The 18,269-nt window shown below is 43.8% G+C and overlaps 1 protein-coding gene across 6 annotated transcripts in view; it reads left to right on the top strand.

Annotated features, from left to right (window-relative positions):
* The first annotated feature begins 1,509 nt into the window (after window positions 1–1,509).
* The window catches only part of CHST7 (carbohydrate sulfotransferase 7), a 56,134-nt gene continuing 39,374 nt past the window's right edge, over window positions 1,510–18,269 (top strand). For 3 of the 6 annotated variants that reach the window (XM_043998854.1, XM_043998856.1, XM_043998855.1), the window contains exon 1: window positions 1,510–3,750. In XM_043998854.1, the coding sequence (XP_043854789.1) occupies window positions 2,252–3,750 (1,499 nt within the window). In that variant the 5' untranslated portion in view covers window positions 1,510–2,251. Of the gene's footprint in view, window positions 3,756–11,172; window positions 11,210–12,034; window positions 12,100–18,269 lie in introns of all 6 variants that reach the window. The other 3 variants (XM_043998853.1, XM_043998851.1, XM_043998857.1) reach the window with 3 other exon arrangements.

Here is an 18,269-nt window from a genome sequence, read left to right as displayed (position 1 = left end):
GAGAACACCTATTATCAAAGAAAAGATATCCTGGACTAGCTCAGAAGAGAGCCTAGAATAGCATCTAAGATGCTAAAAAGGTTAGGAAGGCCTAATGTCCAGGTTTGAATCTTATGCATTAAGGATCCTTTGATCCTCAAAACACCTGAACATTTTATTGGAGGGAAAATTTAGCTTGAAGAGGTCCAGTGACTTGTTAAAGGCCAAAGAGTTAGTGAATGGCTAAGATGTAACGGGAATCTGGTTCATGGAACATCTATTACACCAGGTGGCTGTCCCTCTTTAAAAAAAAATCAAGTTTCACCAAACTATCCCCACGCTCTACCCTTGTATGGGGTAGTAGAAATTTCTCTGTTTCATTTGTTGTTCTTGTTCAGTCATGACCCCATTCGGGGTTTTTTTCTTGGCAAAGATACTAGAGTGGTTTGCCATTTCCGTCTCCAGCTCATTTTACAGATCGGGAAACAGAGGCAAACAGGATTAAGTGACTTGCCTTGGGGCACAGAACGGGGAAGTGTCTGAGATGAGATTAGCTCTCAGGAAGATGAGTCTTCCTGACTCCAGGAGCTGCCACTTTGCCACTTAGCTGCCCACATTTCATTTAGGTAATGAATAAATCACTCTTCTGACCTTCAGTTTCTTTATCTGTAAAATGAAGGTAAAAATGGCACTATTTCACAACGTTCCTGTGAGGAGAACACTTTGTAAACCAGTTGCAGATAACTGTGAACTATCATTTGTTTTCAGAGGCAAAAGAGTACTCCTGTGTAGAGGAAAACATAGTATATGGGATCAGAAAACCTGCATCTGAATCCCAGCTCCGCTACTTGCTTAGTACCTGTGTGACCATAGGCAAGTCACTGACATTCGCTGGGCCAACCTCTTTTTGTGAAATCACAACTGAACTGGCTAATTTCTACTAATGTCCCTTCCAGCTCTGAATCCTACGATCCTATAATGGAGTTTCCAAGGCTCTGAAAATAGTAAGAACTCTACTACCTTTCTTGCTGTCTTCTACATGCTTTTACGTGGGCTATTTCTTTTTCTTCTCTTTTTCTTTCTTCCTTCCTTTCTCTTTTACGTAGGTTATTTCAACAGCATTCTATTTGGTGGTTTCTATCCGCAGGACGGGAAAATGAGTGCCCATTTCACAACTGTCACTATTTCTGCAACTGTACTAATGGAATCAGATGTAAAACAAAAACAAAACCCTGAAGTCTATACTACACGCAGCTCCAAAAGGAAGAGCTTTACATGTAGATACAACGTCCGTGAAGAAGATAGCTGTCCCTCTTTGGGCCTGCAGCTACCTTCATGAGACTTCTTATCCTAGGGGAGTGGGTGGGAGTGAAGCGATGCACATTAGTACACAGACACTGGGGGCGGGGGAGAGAGGGGAGGGTGCGGAAGAAGCATGAAAATGATTGGTCCGAAGTCCCGCCCAGGGCAAGTTTAGCAGCAGGCATTTTATCTGTCTATTATGCAGATCGCCACCACAGTATACTTCACACTGTGAGCTCCGCCGAAGACCTAAAACACATGCTCCACCACCTGGTGTATTCTGAGGCTCAGGCTCAGAGAAGGGTGGGGTTTGTATCTACACAACACTAGCCTTCCACACGACCGCTGGGTGTGGAAAAGTTAAATCTGGCTCCCAGAGCTCCGGCTGGTGCCCCCACCCCACGGCAGACCCGCCCAGGTCTGCCTGAGCTCAGAGTCGGGGCCCCCAAGAGGGCTCCCCTTCCACCCCAGAGGAGATGAAAGGATAGCGGGCTAAGCAGTTGTCAAGTTTCCCCCGCAGGCAGTGGGCGGAGTTCCAAGAAAGGCTGGGCGGAGAGAGGGCTAGAGGGGAGGGCCGCCCGCTGCTAAACTCGCCTCCCTCTTCCAAGTTTCGCTATGCTGTTCCGCTGCCTCCGTCGTCCCGCTCCGCTAAGTGAGGCTAACCCGGCAGAGGGGAGTCCGGAGAAATGGCAAGAGGGACAGCGCAGCCATCGAGGAGGTAAGAGAAAGGGGGAGACGAAGAAGAAAGGGGAGAAGCAGCAGAGAGGACCACTGGAAAGTAACGCCCTCGTCATCCTGCCTCTCCATCACCCCCTTCCCTCTCTGCCTCTTCCTGGTTCTCGGGCAGCAGCCAGGAGCCCCCGATTGGGGATTAGGGGGCAAAGGGAGGGGAAGCTCGAGACACCCTGAGGAGTACCGGGGGCAGGGACCGCGGGGTAGGGCGGGCTGGGGAGGGGCGGGAAGGACAGACATGAAGAGCCGGCGGCGACGGCGCCGGCAGCATCGAAAGCTCCTGTTCTTACTCGTTTTGTATACTCTGGTCCTGCTGCTGCTGCCCTACGTCCTGGACAGCCGCAAGGGCGGCGAGGAGGCGGGCGTCCGGCGCTGCCCCAGCCTTTCGAGCAGCCTGGGAGTGTGGAGCCTGGAGGCGGCGGCTGCGGGCGAGAAGGAGGAGGCTAAAACTTTGACGGGGGCCGCAGGGGGAGCCCCGGAGAGCCTCCGGAACGGGAACGCCTCTGCCCGACGGCCGCCGCCGCAGCGCGAGAAGCAGCACATCTACTTGCACGCCACTTGGCGGACCGGCTCGTCCTTCCTCGGGGAGCTTTTCAATCAACACCCGGACGTGTTCTACCTGTACGAGCCCATGTGGCACCTGTGGCAGGCGCTATACCCGGGCGACGCGGAGAGCCTACAGGGAGCCTTGCGAGACATGCTCCGCTCGCTCTTCCGCTGCGACTTCTCGGTGTTGCGGCTGTACTCTCCCCCGGGAGACCCCGCCGCTCCGGCCCCGGCCTCCGCCAACCTCACCACGGCCGCCCTCTTTGGCTGGAAGACCAACAAGGTCATCTGCTCGGCGCCCCTGTGCCCGGCCGCCCCCAGGCCCCGGGCTGAGGTGGGGCTCATCGACGGGGCCACCTGCGAGCGCAGCTGCCCGCCCGTGTCGCTGCGGGAGCTGGAGGCTGAGTGTCGGAAGTACCCGGTGGTGGTGATCAAAGACGTTCGCCTGCTGGACCTGGGCGTGCTGGTGCCGCTGCTGCGGGACCCCGGCCTCAACCTCAAGGTCATCCAGCTGTTTCGTGACCCGAGGGCGGTGCACAACTCACGCCTCAAGTCCAAGCAGGCTCTAGTGCGCGAGAGCATCCAGGTGCTGCGCACCCGCCAGAAGGCGGACCGCTTCCACCGCCTGCTCCTGGCCCAAGGCGTCGGGGGCCGGCCCGGGGCGTCCCTGTTCCGGGCCCAACCTCCGGGGCCCCGAGCGGACTTCTTCCTCAGCGGGGCCCTGGAGGTGATCTGCGAGGCGTGGCTGCGGGACTTGCTCTTCGAGGGGAGCTCTCCAGCCTGGCTGCGCAGGAGGTACACCCGGCTGCGCTACGAGGACCTTGTGCTGGAACCCCGCACCCAACTGGCTCGCCTGCTGCGCTTTGCGGGGTTGCCCACCCTGCCGGCCCTGGAGGCCTTTGCCCTCAATATGACTCGCGGCTCGGGTTACAACGCCGACCGACCCTTCCTCATTTCGGCCCGGGACGCCCGGGAAGCGGTGCACGCGTGGAGGGAGCGGCTGAGTCAGGAGCAGGTGCGGCAAGTGGAGGTTTCCTGCGGTCAGGCTATGCGCCTGCTAGCCTACCCGCTCAGTGGAGAGGAAGGAGGCGGCGGCGGCGGTGGAGGTGGAGGCGAGAATGTCCCGGAAGGGAAGTCTCCGGGGGAGAAGCTGCAGAATCAAGGGGAAGGCACTACAAAGCCGCGCCTCAGGTAAAGTGCGTAAAAAACCCTAAAATATCCTCTTACGGGGATGGAGTGGCAAAAGGGACTTGAGTTGAAGAGAAGGGAAGGTGTAGAGACTGGTGATGTTCCTAAATGTCCCTTACAGGAAAACTAGGTCAAGGCATTGCCTCATTTTCGAGGTACTCCCTTTAAGAAATCCTGTTACTTTATTTTTCAATAAACAATCTGACCCCCTTTTCATCCAGCCCCTCCACCCATCTCACGAAAGAAGAAAACAAAACAAAATCCTTGTAACAAATAGGCAGTCAAGCAAAACGAATTACTACATCATCCATGTTCAAAAATGGGTGTCCTATTGTGCATCTTAAATCCATCATTCCCTTTCAGGAGGTGGATGCCCTTTCCAATGCTTCTTTATGCTCTGAAAAACCTCAGTTTTCCCATAGGCCTTGGTTTCCTCATTTGTAAAATGGGGGAAATTGGACTACTTTAGATAATCTTCCTTCTCATTCTTTTATTTTTTATTTTTATTTATTTATTTTTGCAGGCAATGGGGGTTAAGTGACTTGCCCAGGGTCACACAGCTAGTAAGTGTCAAGTGTCTGAGGCCGGATTTGAACTCAGGTACTCCTGAATCCAGGGCTGGTGCTTTAACCACTGGGCCATCTAGATGTCCCTTCCTTCTCATTCTTAACCCTGTAATCCTGGTTGCCTTGGCATTCCACCTCCCACTGTGGGAGCTTTAAACCACCCGAGAAGTAGAAGTTTGGAAGTTTTGTCCAAGTTTGTAAAAGAAAATTCTTAAGGGAGTCCTTTTTTCTTCTCTATGTAAAGCTTAGATGCCAGGTGGATCCTCTGGCCATTTTCTGTAAGTACTTGGCTTTGTTATTGCTCGGAGGACCTGCTAACCAGCCCTCATTTAGCAGCATGTTTTGGCAAAAAGTTTGGACTAAGGAGTCATTTTCTTGTTTAGGAGGCTCATTTCAGACATTTCCCCTAATTGACAATTCAGTTAGCTGGCCAGAGAATGCTTTCTCACTTGTGTTGTCAAGTAGTGCAGAATACAGTATTGTAAGACTGACGCTAAGGATGAGGAAAACTAATAGTGGGTGGAAGGAAATGACTTGTATTTCCATTCATTATTTTATATTGTAATGGACCATACCCCTGGGACACAAGGGCAAGCAAGATTGAGCCTTGAAAATGGCCAATCAAAAGAGTGTGGGTCAGGGTTTGTTACAGGCAACTGCTGTGATTTTAAGAGCCCCAAGGGCTGATATTTTTCTAAACTCATCAGTTGGTTTCCTCAGTCAGTTTCTTTAGGGATAGGGAAATCCGCACTTTTTCCAACTTCCTGGTTGAAGAGAGGTCACACACTTCTTTTTTATTTTTTTTTAACATCTCAACAACATCCTTTCACCAGCTAATCTTTTACATAGAAAGTGAACATGACACCTTTCTAACCATCATACACACTGTAGGGGGGATTTGTAGGCTTTTCTCCCCTTGCAACATCCCCTCCCCATTAAGTTTTATTTAAAAGTCAGTTAATATTCTCACATTTTTTCTTTTACTTTAATGTCAACATTTGTGGTAGAACTATAGTAGAGTCAGGATTCTGAATTGAAAATCTCACATCTTCATGGGATTTGCTTTTGGAACCTTGGGTAAATCACTTGACCACTGTGGGCCTCAGTTTCCTCAAATATAACATGAAGAACTTATACTAAATGGTCTCTAAGGTACTTTACAGTTCTAAATTTATGATCCTGTGATATCAGGGAGAGGCATTGATAAGACAGGGTCTCTTGGAGTCAGTGAACTCCAATTTATTAAACTACTATTTCTTGTCTGTTATGCACTGTGCTGAGTGCAAAGAAAGGCAAAATGTAAATATAAAAATACAAAGAAAGGTAAAACATAGACTCTACTCTCATGGAACTCACAGTCTAATGGGGGAGAAACATGCAAACATCATGTACAAACTAGATTATGTGTGTCTTTGACATAAATTGGAGGTTATTTCAGAGGGATGGTACCAGCATCAAGGGTGATCAGGAAAGGCTTCTTGTAGAAGGTGGGACTTCTGATGAGACTTGAAGGAAGCCAGGAAGTGGCCAAGAGGAAGGGAGAGTGGCCCATTCTGGGGGTGGAACATCCAGTGAAAATTCTTCAAGTTGGACTGTTAGTTTTAGAAAGTTGTAAAGTTCTTTGTTTTTTTGGGGGGGATGGCAGGGCAATGAGGGTTAAGTGACTTGCCTAGGGTCACACAGCTAGTAAGTGTCAAGTGTCTGAGGCCGAATTTGAACTCAGGTCCTTCTGAATCCAGTGCTTTATCCACTGCGCCACCTACCTGCCCCCATAAAAGTTCTGTTGTGGGAATATTATTTCAGAACTGTGATGATCATTCTTGTCTACTCATTAAGTAATTGTTGTTGTTGGCACTTTGTTGTTGTTCGTCCTTCATTCTCAAAGAGGACTGTGACATCTGGGTGATATCATGACTTGCACTGAATTGGATTTAAGTCAGGGTGGGCCGTGCAAGGTCACCAACCTCATTCTCTCCTCCAGAGGCATCTGGGTCCAGTGGTAAGATACACATAAAGACGACTGGACATAGCCCTGGATGTTTAAGGCAATTGGGGTTAAGTGATTTGCTCAGGGTCACATGGCTAGTGTCTGAGGTAAGATTTGAACTAAGGAATTACTTCTCATCCATACAGCTTTGATGACATTAGATCACTTTATGTGGGGCTTTGTAGTTTACAGAATGAATTCCTCACAACAACCCTAAATAACAGCATATCTTTTCTAGACTTCTGTAGGCACAGGAATTTTAAAGTAAATGACCTTTAAATACAAATTTATAATTAAACAATTTAAGTCATAACATTTTAGTGCTCCAGGCCCCTAAGGCTGTGTGTGAATTGCAGAAAAGATGTTACCTAAATTTCTTCCCTGAGAGTTCCTTTATGAATGAAATCACAGATTCAGTGATTTCATTTATTTATAACTGTAAATAGAACTCAGGGTTGTAGAACTGAAATGGAAAGAAAGGAAAGCACAAATCTGCAACTTTGTTCTGCTGTGTGATGGATACTTAGAACATCTTTTTACCCAATCTGTGAACACAAGATTACTGCACTTGAAAAGGATGTTATGGTTAAGATGTGATAACCAGTTCCTTTCCTTCAATGGGAAAGTTGGATGGCCTGACAACCAACTGACTAAGGAAACCATCAGAATTGTAGGAAAAACAGTTTCTCAAACTACTGTCAAAGTACAGATCCTCACCCATATTTACAGTTAAAAAAAATCAGCCATTTTAAAGGATCAGTTTTACCCTTTCTGTGGTTCTTTAGACCTTCTCCAGTCCCCACCCCCATGCCAAAGATCGAGCCCTTTTGGGCCCAGAACTTTCTGGTAGGGTTGGGGGTTGTTGTTCCTTGTTTGTGATTTCACTGTTGTATGGAAATGCTGATAAGGAAACTCAAGACAAATACAGGTCAGCAACTGTGCTGTAGCTCATTATAGCCTTAGAGTTTGCCTCAGACATTAAGAATAAGAAACCTTCCTGGGGTCACACAGCTGGTTTTTAGAGCATTGGCTCTGGAGTTTGAATGCCTGGATTAAAAATCCCACCTCTGATGTTTAGTACCAGTGTGACCTTGGAGAAATCCCTTAGACCCCTTCCTGGGTCTCAATTTCATCTGTAAAATGAGGGGGTTGGACAAGATGGCTCCTGAGGTCCTTTCCAGCTGTGCCATGAAGTGGAAGCCATGGGAGCGGGTGAAGTTATCAAGGGGGAGAATGAAGAGAGAGTAAGAGGAGAATCAAGGACAAAAACCATGTTTTAAGGCAGAAGGAGGAGGAACCAACAGAAGACAGAGGGGGAAATAGAGAACCATGAGAGGCAGTGTCAGCAAATCCAAGAAAAGTAGAAGAGATGAAGGTTGACATAGTAGTCAGCTTCAGTAAGTGCCCCTGAGAGGTCAAGGAAGCTAGAAAAAGGCAATGGTATAGGATCAAGAAAGTAGTGGAGAGGGGGCAGCTGGGTGGTGCAGTGGATAAAGTGCCAGCCCTGGATTCAGGAAGACCTGAGTTCAAATCCAGCCTCAGACACTTGACACTAGTTGTGTGACCCTGGGCAAGTCACTTAGCCTTCATTGCCCCACCAAAAAAAAAAAAAAAAAAAAAGGCAAGCAAGCAAGCTGTGGAGAGAGTCCAGAAGGAGATATACTAACTAACCTGTGTGATCTTCTGCAAATCAGTAGGAAGTCAGGAACCTCAGTGATACACTAAATGCTCTATATCACTAGCCACTGACCTTTCACAATAGCCACAGACACCCACACATATAGATATATCTCTTCTGAGAAATCTCTATCAGCAGCCCAGTAAAACTTAGAGACATTTGCCTCAAGCTGACTAGGGTCCTAGTTTTGTTGATATTTTTAAAGCTATCCCAAAAGACCTTTTTACCCTTTCAGTAGGCAGGTAATTGCTTTTCAGGAAGTGATACTTCATTTTTTAAAAAATGATAGCATTTAGAGAATCCAGTCATACTTTTAGGCATTCTAGCAGAGGGATTAGGAAATAAACTTCCTTGAAGGTAGAAAGTGCCCTCATTTTTTAGATAGCCTTGAGCCCCTGAAATCCCCCAAAGAGCATTTTGGGATTTTGACTGATTTCCTTATTAGACTGTAAACTTGTTAAGGTCAAGAACTATGTTTTTTATTTTTATTACCCCAGTGTCTAGCATTTCACTGCACACAGACTTTTAGTAATTTTTTATTGATTTAAAATCAAATTTGATTGAGATTATTAAAGGAGTATTTATTCACATATAGTAAATAAGAAGATATTCTTATACTCTTATTAGTATAGTATAATAGAGAATAGTGAATGAGTATATCTTGGAAAAAAAGTATATTCACATATAGTCACAGTACATATCTATTTATGAATCTATTGTATAGGATTTCTCATTCAACACAATTCATTGTGCCTATACCAGTAAAGCAGTATTAAGGTATGGAAACTAAACATTAGGAAGAGTGTGTGTGTGTGTGTGTGTGTGTGTGTGTGTGTGTATCTATATATCTATCTTTATATGTACATAGAAGGAATAGGTAAAAAAAAAGTAATGACAGGTTTTTTTTCTTTACCACACCAGGATAATAATTTCCAAAGAAGTATTGTACCCTTCAAAGTAGTCTGCATGGGAGGTTTCTTTTGTGGTCCTGTGATCCACTCACGGTATTTTTGGAAATCTTCTGTGGGCCTCACCTTCAGTACCTCTTGCTAGCATGTTGTTTTAAGTGTTCTTAGTGGAAACATTTTTTTTTTTTGCCTTTCAAAACTCAGTTTGATTGTTTTTGAAGGAACCCAAAGTCATTTAGATCCAAACTGATGAATAAGTTTGGTAATGCTAATTTTAATTTGAAAAAAAAGAGGTGGCTTGAATAAGACTGGTAATTTGGTGGGGGGTTTTTTTGGGGGGTGTATGAGGCCTGTAAATTGCCTCAAGGGATCCCTGGAGCAGCTAGCACCCCTGGAACCCAAATGTTCAGCCTTCCAGGGCAAGAGTTTTGAAAGAGCCCCACCTTCATTTGAAGGCATCAATTTGGATATACTTCTTAAAACAGCCCCTCATTCCTATGTAGTTATACCATTTGTATACATTAGAAATTATACTGTAAATATACAGTTGGATTTGATATACTTACTGTACTCATGTAAGAGGTGACTTTGCCTGAACAGAACTAATGCTTTGCTGTTCTTTCCGTTGATGAAATATTTTTAATCTTTAAAAAAAGTCCAGTTCTAGTATGTGATCTCTTTTTATTAACATCTTTCATCAAGGCAAAATGGTAATAGTGACTAAGGTGCCATTGTGCTTCTTGGGTATTTTCAATAATCAGGAAGCTGGGATACAGTGAGGAGTCAATCCCACATTGAGGTATGAGGTGAAATTCTTGTTATAGTAATATCTGAGATTAATTTTCAAACTCACAGAATCAGAAATTGGTGTTTCTCTCTTAATTTTGTTAGGGACTCAGGAGATAGATCTGTTACCCTTTAGCTATGTCACAGCTTGCAATGAATGTGTGGGAGGGAAAAGATGTAAGTGGCCTGGCTTTTTCTTCTGCTCCCTGACTTTCTATGAACTCTCCTTGTAAGGTCTGCAGACTCCTGGCTTCCTCCTTTCTCTGGGAAGAAGCTGCTGATCATTCGAGTAAGAAGAGCCTGGGCTGGAATTAAACAACTTCTACTCCAGTGTTTGGACAGTGAAATGTTATTTGGAAGTAAGACAGAAGCAGGAGGACTTTTCAGGAGCTAAACAGGAAGCACCCTAATTGACTAAAAATTGCCAAGCTCAGCAATATTTCATGAGAAAGGGTGTTCTTAATGCTTTTCTCCTTCTCTGTAGGCCTGATGCCAACAGCTGTATCTGTAGTGTTTTGGGGCCTATGGTGTTCAGGCTGAAGATCTTAACCCCCTATGAAGTGCTGAGATGGAAACTGTTAGTTGACAGTGAAGGTTTTAAAACTGGGGGATTAAGAATCATATAGAATAGGACTAATACATTCAATTAATTTCTTTTTTATCCAGAAGTTAACAGACAACAAATAAAACTGGGTATTTCCATATACATAGCAGAACAGAGAAAGAGGAGCAACACATTGAATTCCAATGATAAACACAGAGTTCTAGGATTTGATAGACTTTATTTTTTTAGCAGTGGGCAGCTTTGGTGTAGAACTGTATCCTGAGAATTAAAGTCACAGTGGTTGGTGGAGAAATATTTTTGTCCTTGTTGATCCTGGGCTTCCTTCTCTGAACATTATGTTAATGAGACTTGGCCAGAGTACCACTTCTCCCGACTGGTATGTTAGAACAAATGGTATAGTGCATTGTGATCTTGAGGATGGTGGTGGGAAGGCGCTCTGAGCCAGGCCAGTACAAACAAGTCTCATAGCAGGGGCTGTGCTCCACAGGCTGGGAAGGACTTCTTAGTGCCAGCAAGATGAGATTATCTATTGTTTAGACTGAGTTGGAGATATCTTTAACTGTACATCTCACATGCCCCAAAGTGGTTGCCTATAATACTGGGAGATAAACCATGGAACAAAGTCTGAAATTTGGGGAAAAAATATGGAATAAATATATGGGTAGAATGGCATTAAAAATAATAACCTGGTCCTGATGCAGTATGCTCATTTGAGATTCTCTAGGACTGCTGAGATGCCAGTCTTAAGGAATTAGAGAAAATGAGATGTTAATCTGAGGATGCCATTAAGTACATGTAATTTGACTTAATTACTTAGGTGGAGAGATCAGATGAATGGTGGAGGGGAGGGGAGGGGGAAACTTCCTGAAGAAATTTGGGATCAGTTTTCCAGCAGACTTGCTAAGTAACAGAGAAGACACTGCTCTCTTTTCCAGGATTACTGCAAGATTGCTTGGAACAAAAACATTAGAGGTCAGGAGGATTTTTCATTGGAATCTTTCATCCTTACCCTTTGTAGGAGCTGAGAAAAAAAAATATCAGATTTTAAAATATGAATGAAAGTAGACTCCACCCCTAGCAGCAATAGACAGCAGACAAAAGTCGTGTCTTTTTGTCATATGTTCCCAAGAAGGGAGTGCCTATGAAAAGAAGAGAGGGCTGTTGAAAAAGTGACAGTCAAGAAATGGATTGTTTTGGGGTCTTCTGTACTAATTTTTTCTTGCTTTAGTAAGCACAGGAGAAATCAAGTCATATACTCCCCACCTAGGTAAATCCTAGTAGGATTCACCCACTATCAAAAGAGATGCCCCTCAGGGGCAGCTAGGTGGTGAAGTGGATAAAGCACCGGTCCTGGATTCAGGAGTACCTGAGTTCAAATCCAGCCTCAGACACTTGACACTTACTAGCTCTGTGACCCTGGGCAAGTCACTTAACCCCCATTGCCCCGAAAAAAAAAAAACCAAAAACAAACAAAAAAGAGATGCCCCTCAGTGGACTGAGAGAGGTTGTCATGAGATGATAGTCTCTTCTCTGTTGGCAGACAACTAACCTCTTCTCTGCTGTGATGACTTCATAGATTACTGGCTTTTTTTTCTACACTGAGGGCAGTGTTTAGGGAGAAGTGAGAAATTAAAATGTCTGAACTTGGCTATTTTTTTAACAGCTCTAGGCCGTTTAGAAATAGACTGGGGCAGTGGGGAGGGGAATTGGAGTTAATGGTTTGGACTAGGTGATGATCGAGTTTAGATCTGGGAGGGACTTTTAGAGATCTTAGAGTCCTCTTTCCTCTTCTTCCAGGTGGAGAAACTGGAGCCTAGAGAGGTTGTAACTTGCCCACAGTCACACAAGTAATCAAAACTCAGGTACATTGACTAAAAAATGTCCTCCCCACTATTTGTGGAGCAGAAAAATCTATACTAAAGGTGCAGGACCAGTTGATCCTGAAACTCAATTAAGCCAATCAGGCAATAAACACTTATTAAGTGTCTACTCTGTGCCATGCACTGTGCTAAGTGTTGGGGATACAATGAAGATCAAAATCCAGGCCTTGTTCTCAGGGAGCTTACTTGTAATACATTAGAGAGTTAATGGGGGAGACAATATGCCAACAACTATGAAGAAATAAGGTAGATACAGGATAAATAGGTAATAATTAATGGAAGGAAAGCACTAGAATTAAGGGGGAACAGGAAAAGCCTGTTGTAGAGGTGCTATTTTAGCTGGAATTCAGAGGAAGTCAGGGAAGCCAGGAGGCTTTCAGAACAGCTAGAGAAAATTCCTGGAGTCAGGAGGGAGATAAGAGCGTCTTGTTTAAGGAACAGCAAGGAAGCCAATGTCACATGGATTACATGATGGATGGTAGGGTGTAAAGTAGAAGACTGTGGAAAGAAGGTGGGTTGGGGCAGGTTTTAAAGGACTTTGAATGCCAACTACAGGCTTTTGTATTTGATCCTAGAGTTTACTTAGTATGGGAGTAAGATGGACAAACTTATACTTTAGGAAGATCACTTAAAATGTTTTAAAATTTTGTTTTATTATCAGGTCTGTACTTTCTCTCCCACATCGTCCTCTTTCCTCCATATCCCTCTGAGAAAGTAAGGAAAACAAAACCCATGACAAAGTATATATAGTCAAGCAAAGCCAAACACATTTCTGCATTGGACATGTCCAAAGACTAACCCTGTCTCTGTGTCTCTGTCTCTGTGTCTCTCTGTCTATTTCTCTGTCTGTTTGTCTCTTCCTTCTACCCCCCACCCACCCTTTGGCACCTTTTCGACATATAGGATACTTTGTGGTCACCCTTTCCACCAGGATCACACAGCTAGATTGAATCTGGACTTGAACTGAGATCTTCTTGACTATAGGCCCCATGTTCTTATCCCTGGGGCCATTTAGCATAAAATAAAGTAAAATACAGAAGGTTACAAAGGAAACAAGTTATATTCAAATAAAGGTGTTATTCCCCATCCAGCCTCACAGATCCCTTGAAATCTATCCATGGATCCCAGGTTAAGAACCCCTGGTAGAGAGGGACACACCACAAATTAATCCAACAAGCAATAGTTAAGGACCCACAACATACAAGGCATGGTGTTAGGGGCTGGTGATACAGAGATGAAAAGCAAAGTAGTCCCTGCCTGTAAGGACCTTATCTCCTGTTGGGGGAGAATCACCATCACAGCAGCTTGGCCATTTAATGAGGCATTATTTGACCGTGGCAACTTGTGAAAGAAGTAAAAATATTTCGGGCAAGGGACACGTGAAAGACACAAAAATGTTTAAGGCAAGGCTCTCTGCTTTCATCAATAAGGGAAGCAGGGAAGGTAAAGGCATCATGGTATAGTGTTAAGAGCATTGCCTGCTCAGGAGCACTACTTGACTTCCTGATTGAGCCTGGGGCATTATGGGCAATTCGCTTGATCTGTCCCCTCCATTTCCCCATTTTTGAAACAGGGAGTTTGGTCTAGCTCTCTAAGACCCCTCACAGCTGTAAAAAACTATATGATTCTCAGGGGGCGGCTAGGTGGCACAGTGGATGGAGCACTGGCCCTGGAGTCAGGAGTACCTGAGTTCAAATCTGGCCTCAGACACTTAACACTTACTAGCTGTGTGACCCTGGGCAAGTCACTTAACCCCAATTGCCTCACTAAAAAAAAAAACCAAAACAAAAACTATATGATTCTGTGTACACAACACAATCACAAGTTAGTGTGTGATAAATGTTCCACAGTGGAACAGAGGAGTTCAAAGAATGAGATTTCCAGTTGAGGTGATCTCTGAAGACTTCCTACAAGTGGAATGGTGTTGGAGGTGGGTCTTCAATAGACTGTATGAAGGGAACAGATGGGTATTCAAAGCTGAGGGAACCATGTGAGCAGAGAGCAGGGCAGGTTTGGGAAACAGTTATCTCATGTGGTTGGAGTATAGGAGTGGGAGAGTTTGAGACTATACTTTGGAAGACTTTGCATGTTAGGCTGAGGGGTTTGAATCTTATTTCCTGGACAGAAAGAGCTTTTGACCTTTTTTTTGAGGAAGGAATTGAGAGGACCAAAACAACGTTTGAGAAAAAGATTAGTCTGGCAGCCTTATGCAGAATGGGTTAGAGAGAAGATACACTGTAGCCAGGGTGACTAATTAGGAAGCTGTTGCAATAGTCCAAATATGAGGCAATAGTGTGTGAACTAAGCGGGTGGGAATGACACAGATACATGAAAGATTTTGAAGGAAGAATAGATAGGACTCAGTGAATGATTGGATATAAAAGGGGCAGAGAGATGTATCAAAAAATGCTCCAAGATTTTGAGCCTGAGTGGTAGGCATCATGAGGGTCCCCTTTTTTTGGTGGGGCAGTGAGGGTTAAGTGACTTGCCCAGGGTCACACAGCTAGTAAGTGTCAAGTGTCTGAGGCTAGATTTGAACTCAGGTCCTACTGAATCCAGGGCCAGTGCTTTATCCACTGGGCCACCTAGCTGCCCCCATGATGGTCCCATTAATCAAAATAAGGAATCCAGAAGAGGAACAGGTTTGGGTTTTAGACATTGAGATTGAAGTGCTAGAAGCACACCCATTTTGAAATGTAGCCCTGGAGCTCTGGCAGGATATCAGGGGTAGGGGTAAAGATTTAAGAGTCATCCTGAATAAAGGTGATGTTAGTTAAAGCCTTGGGGTTAGGTGACACGATGAAGGAAATAACATATGATGTAGAGAGAACAGAGAATGAAATACTTTGTGAAATGCCCACATTTAGGCAAGTCTGGGAAGATGAGACCTGAGAAAAGGTTATTAGGGCTGGTAATGAGGGAAAAAATTGTTAACCTTGGGGAGAATAGTTTTGGTAGAAGTCCAGAGGGAGGGGGAAGGAAGGGCGCCATATTGAAAAGGGTTGAGGAGAGGGTTGATGGAGAAGTAATAGTGGTATATTTAGACTACCCTCTCAGCAAGTTTGGTAGTGAAAAGAAGGAGAAAAAGGATGCTCTCAGGATGGCCAACATGTTTAACTGGATGAGGGCTAGAATGATCAGATCAGAGCCTGGGCAAGAAGTGGCTCAAGTCCAAGGATACAAGATCTCATGATGCATTTGATAGTTTAAGAGGAGTTGTGAGGGCTGCTCTTCTTTCCCCTCTTTAACTTGCTTGGTAGGAGATAAGGATGCATTCTGAGGATTGATGGTGAGTCAGCTCAGGACTCAGGTAGGAATAGAGAGAAAATGTGGGAAAAGATGAAAATGAGGAGTAATTATAGCTAGGCATTGATATGAAGCTCAGCATGTATGACATTTGATTGAAGATAATATTTTTCCTTAAAAATGAAATTGTATTTATTTTTTCTTTATCCCTATCTCTTCCCAATTGGAAAAAAAAAGAAAAAAGAAAAAAAAAGCCCTTGTAACAAATATACATATTAAAGAAAAACAAATTCCTTTATTGGCCATACCCCAAAATGTAGGTCTCATTTTACATCTTGATTCCATCACAATGCTAGGCATGCATTAGGTTCTTAAATTAGGAGGTAGGTAGTATTCTTAACTGATCCTCTGAATTTTGGCTATAACATTCCTGGGAGTTTTCACTTTAGGTTTCTTTAATGAGATGACTGGTGAATTTTTCCAATTTCTATTTTGCCCTCTGGGTAATTTTTTCATGATTTCTTGAAATGTGAAGTCTAGGCCCTTTTTTTGGTTATGGCTTTCTGGTAGTCCAGTGGTTCTCTCCCCAATCTCTTTTCCAGGACAGTTGTTTTTGCTGTGAGATATCTTATATTTTCTTCTAATTTTTTCAGTCTTTTGACTTAAAAATATTTCTTATTGTCTCATGTAAGTTTTGTAATTCTTGCTCCAAACTATTAATTTTCCTTCCAAATCTTTCTTCCATGATTCTGATTTATTTTTCCATTTTTTCCTGTGGTGATCTGAGTTTTTTTAATTTTGGTTTTAAAAATAATTTTAAGTTCCTTTTTAAAACTCTTGCTTCATGACTTGTAGGAATTCTAGTTGAACTTTTGCCCAAGCTGTATTTTTTTTAAGGCTTTGCCTGTAGATATATTGGAGTCATTTTCTTCTTCTGGGTTTATATCTTGAACATCTTTCTTACCATAATATCATTTTACAGTGTGCTTCTTTGTTTGCTTATTCTTCCAGACTATTTTCTGACTATGAACTTTATGTTATGGACAGGTTCTATGTGCTTTTTTTTTTAATGAGGGTTAAGTGACTTGCCCAAGGTCATACAGCTAGTAAGTATCAAGTGTCTGAGGCTGGATTTGAACTCAAGTCCTCCTGAATCCAGGGCCAGTACTTTATCTACTGTGCCACCTAGCTACTCCTAGCTCTATGAACTTTTAAAGGAGAGGGGTGTCTGAGCTGAATTTTTGTCCTCTTCAATTCTTTAGCCCATTTTTTTTTTTGGCAGGGGTGAGTGATATTGAAGGTTGGGTCATTCCAGAATCTCAGGGACAGCTGAGACTGGAGACTTGAAAGCTTTGCGTGTACCCCAACTGGTATGACCCAGGACAAAATCTGATCATTGCTTTTCTTATCTGAGCTTTGCAAACTCTTGACCTAGATCTGAGTATGAGCAACACTCCTCTTGGCTTCTTCCTTGTTTAAAGTCCCCATAGATTGCTGCTGGACTCAGCCACTGTCAACCAGCTGGAAAGCTCTACTGGTTCAGTGACAGAATTGCAAGTTCCCATTTGGTCTGGGATTCCTTCCCTGGTTATACCATGGTAGGCTTCAGACTAGGCTGGAGGTTGGAGCTGAGACCCCATTCTACTCCTGGGATCCGAGCTACACAGCTATTGTTTGCTTCTGAATTTGTTCCTTGATCACCACCTGGGACCTGTTGCCAGTCCTCACCATGGAATACTGTCTACCCTAGATCTGTGACCTGGAACTGGGTAAAGAACAACAGAGCTGCCTCTTAGCACCTATTCCTACATCCTGCACAAGATCAGGGTCTTCCTGTATGAGTCTGGGATGTCTTTTTGCCATGGTGCACAGCCTTGGTCCCCTTTCAGTTCCTGTGCTCTGAGGTCATCTGCATGGTGCATATCTAGTCACACCCCATTCCTGATGCCCACTGATTTATTTGTCTTTCTACACTGAAAAAATTCCTGTGATCTTATTCTTGGATTTTCCCAATCAGGACTTGGTCGGGTGCATTTTCTAGATTTTTATGGAGGTCTTCTATTGGAGAAGCTGTACTTCTCCCTGCTACTGTGCCATTTTGGCTTTGCCCCCAGGAAGCTGAGATCATAAGTGGCAAAATGGTGCTGTACTGCTAGAGAGAGTTGCCTGCTACAGGTATGAATGAATTCACAGGTTGAACCCCTCGCCCCCCCAAAAAAATAAAGAAAAAGAAAAGGGAAAAATATGTATATGGCTACAGTAGATAAAGTTAATGGAGTTGTTTTGTTAATGGAGATGATGAAGTTTCTAAGGATTTTGACATGAGCCCCAAATGTCATAGTCATAGAACAGAGTATAAATGTGTGGAGGTCATTAGAAAAAGGTGTGGCATAAGTGTATGGTATGGGGGCAGCTGGGTAGCGCAGTGGATAAAGCACTGGCCCTGGGTTCAGGAGGACCTGAGTTCAAATCCAGCCTCAGATACGACATTTACTAGCTTTGTGACCCTAGGCAAGTCACTTAACCCTCATTGCCCCACAAAACAATCAAACAAACAAACAAACAAAAACCAAAATAAGTATATGGTGTGAACTTAAAAAAGAGATGTGGTTAAGTTTGCTAGGGGAGAACATTGACTTGGAAGTGGAAATGCAGTCATCTGATTATCTTATTTCATTGAGTTGGGAAAGTCAGAGAGGGTGGAGAAGGAAGGAAATAAAAAGTAGTTCCTTACCAGAAAAAGACTGGGGACTTTCCTTTACAGAAAAAGATGTAGTCTTTGTTTTTCTCATTCTACAAGATACTAGAAGTGATTACAGTTAAATAGTACTAGGATTATTATTCATTCATATTAAATTGATTCCCCATGTAAATATATATGTTGAAATATTTTTTAAAATAGGAAA

This window comes from Dromiciops gliroides, chromosome 3 (genome assembly GCF_019393635.1).
Source record: "Dromiciops gliroides isolate mDroGli1 chromosome 3, mDroGli1.pri, whole genome shotgun sequence".
In the NCBI taxonomy this organism is placed as follows: domain Eukaryota; kingdom Metazoa; phylum Chordata; class Mammalia; order Microbiotheria; family Microbiotheriidae; genus Dromiciops; species Dromiciops gliroides.
This window is presented reverse-complemented; position numbering and strand designations above follow the sequence as displayed.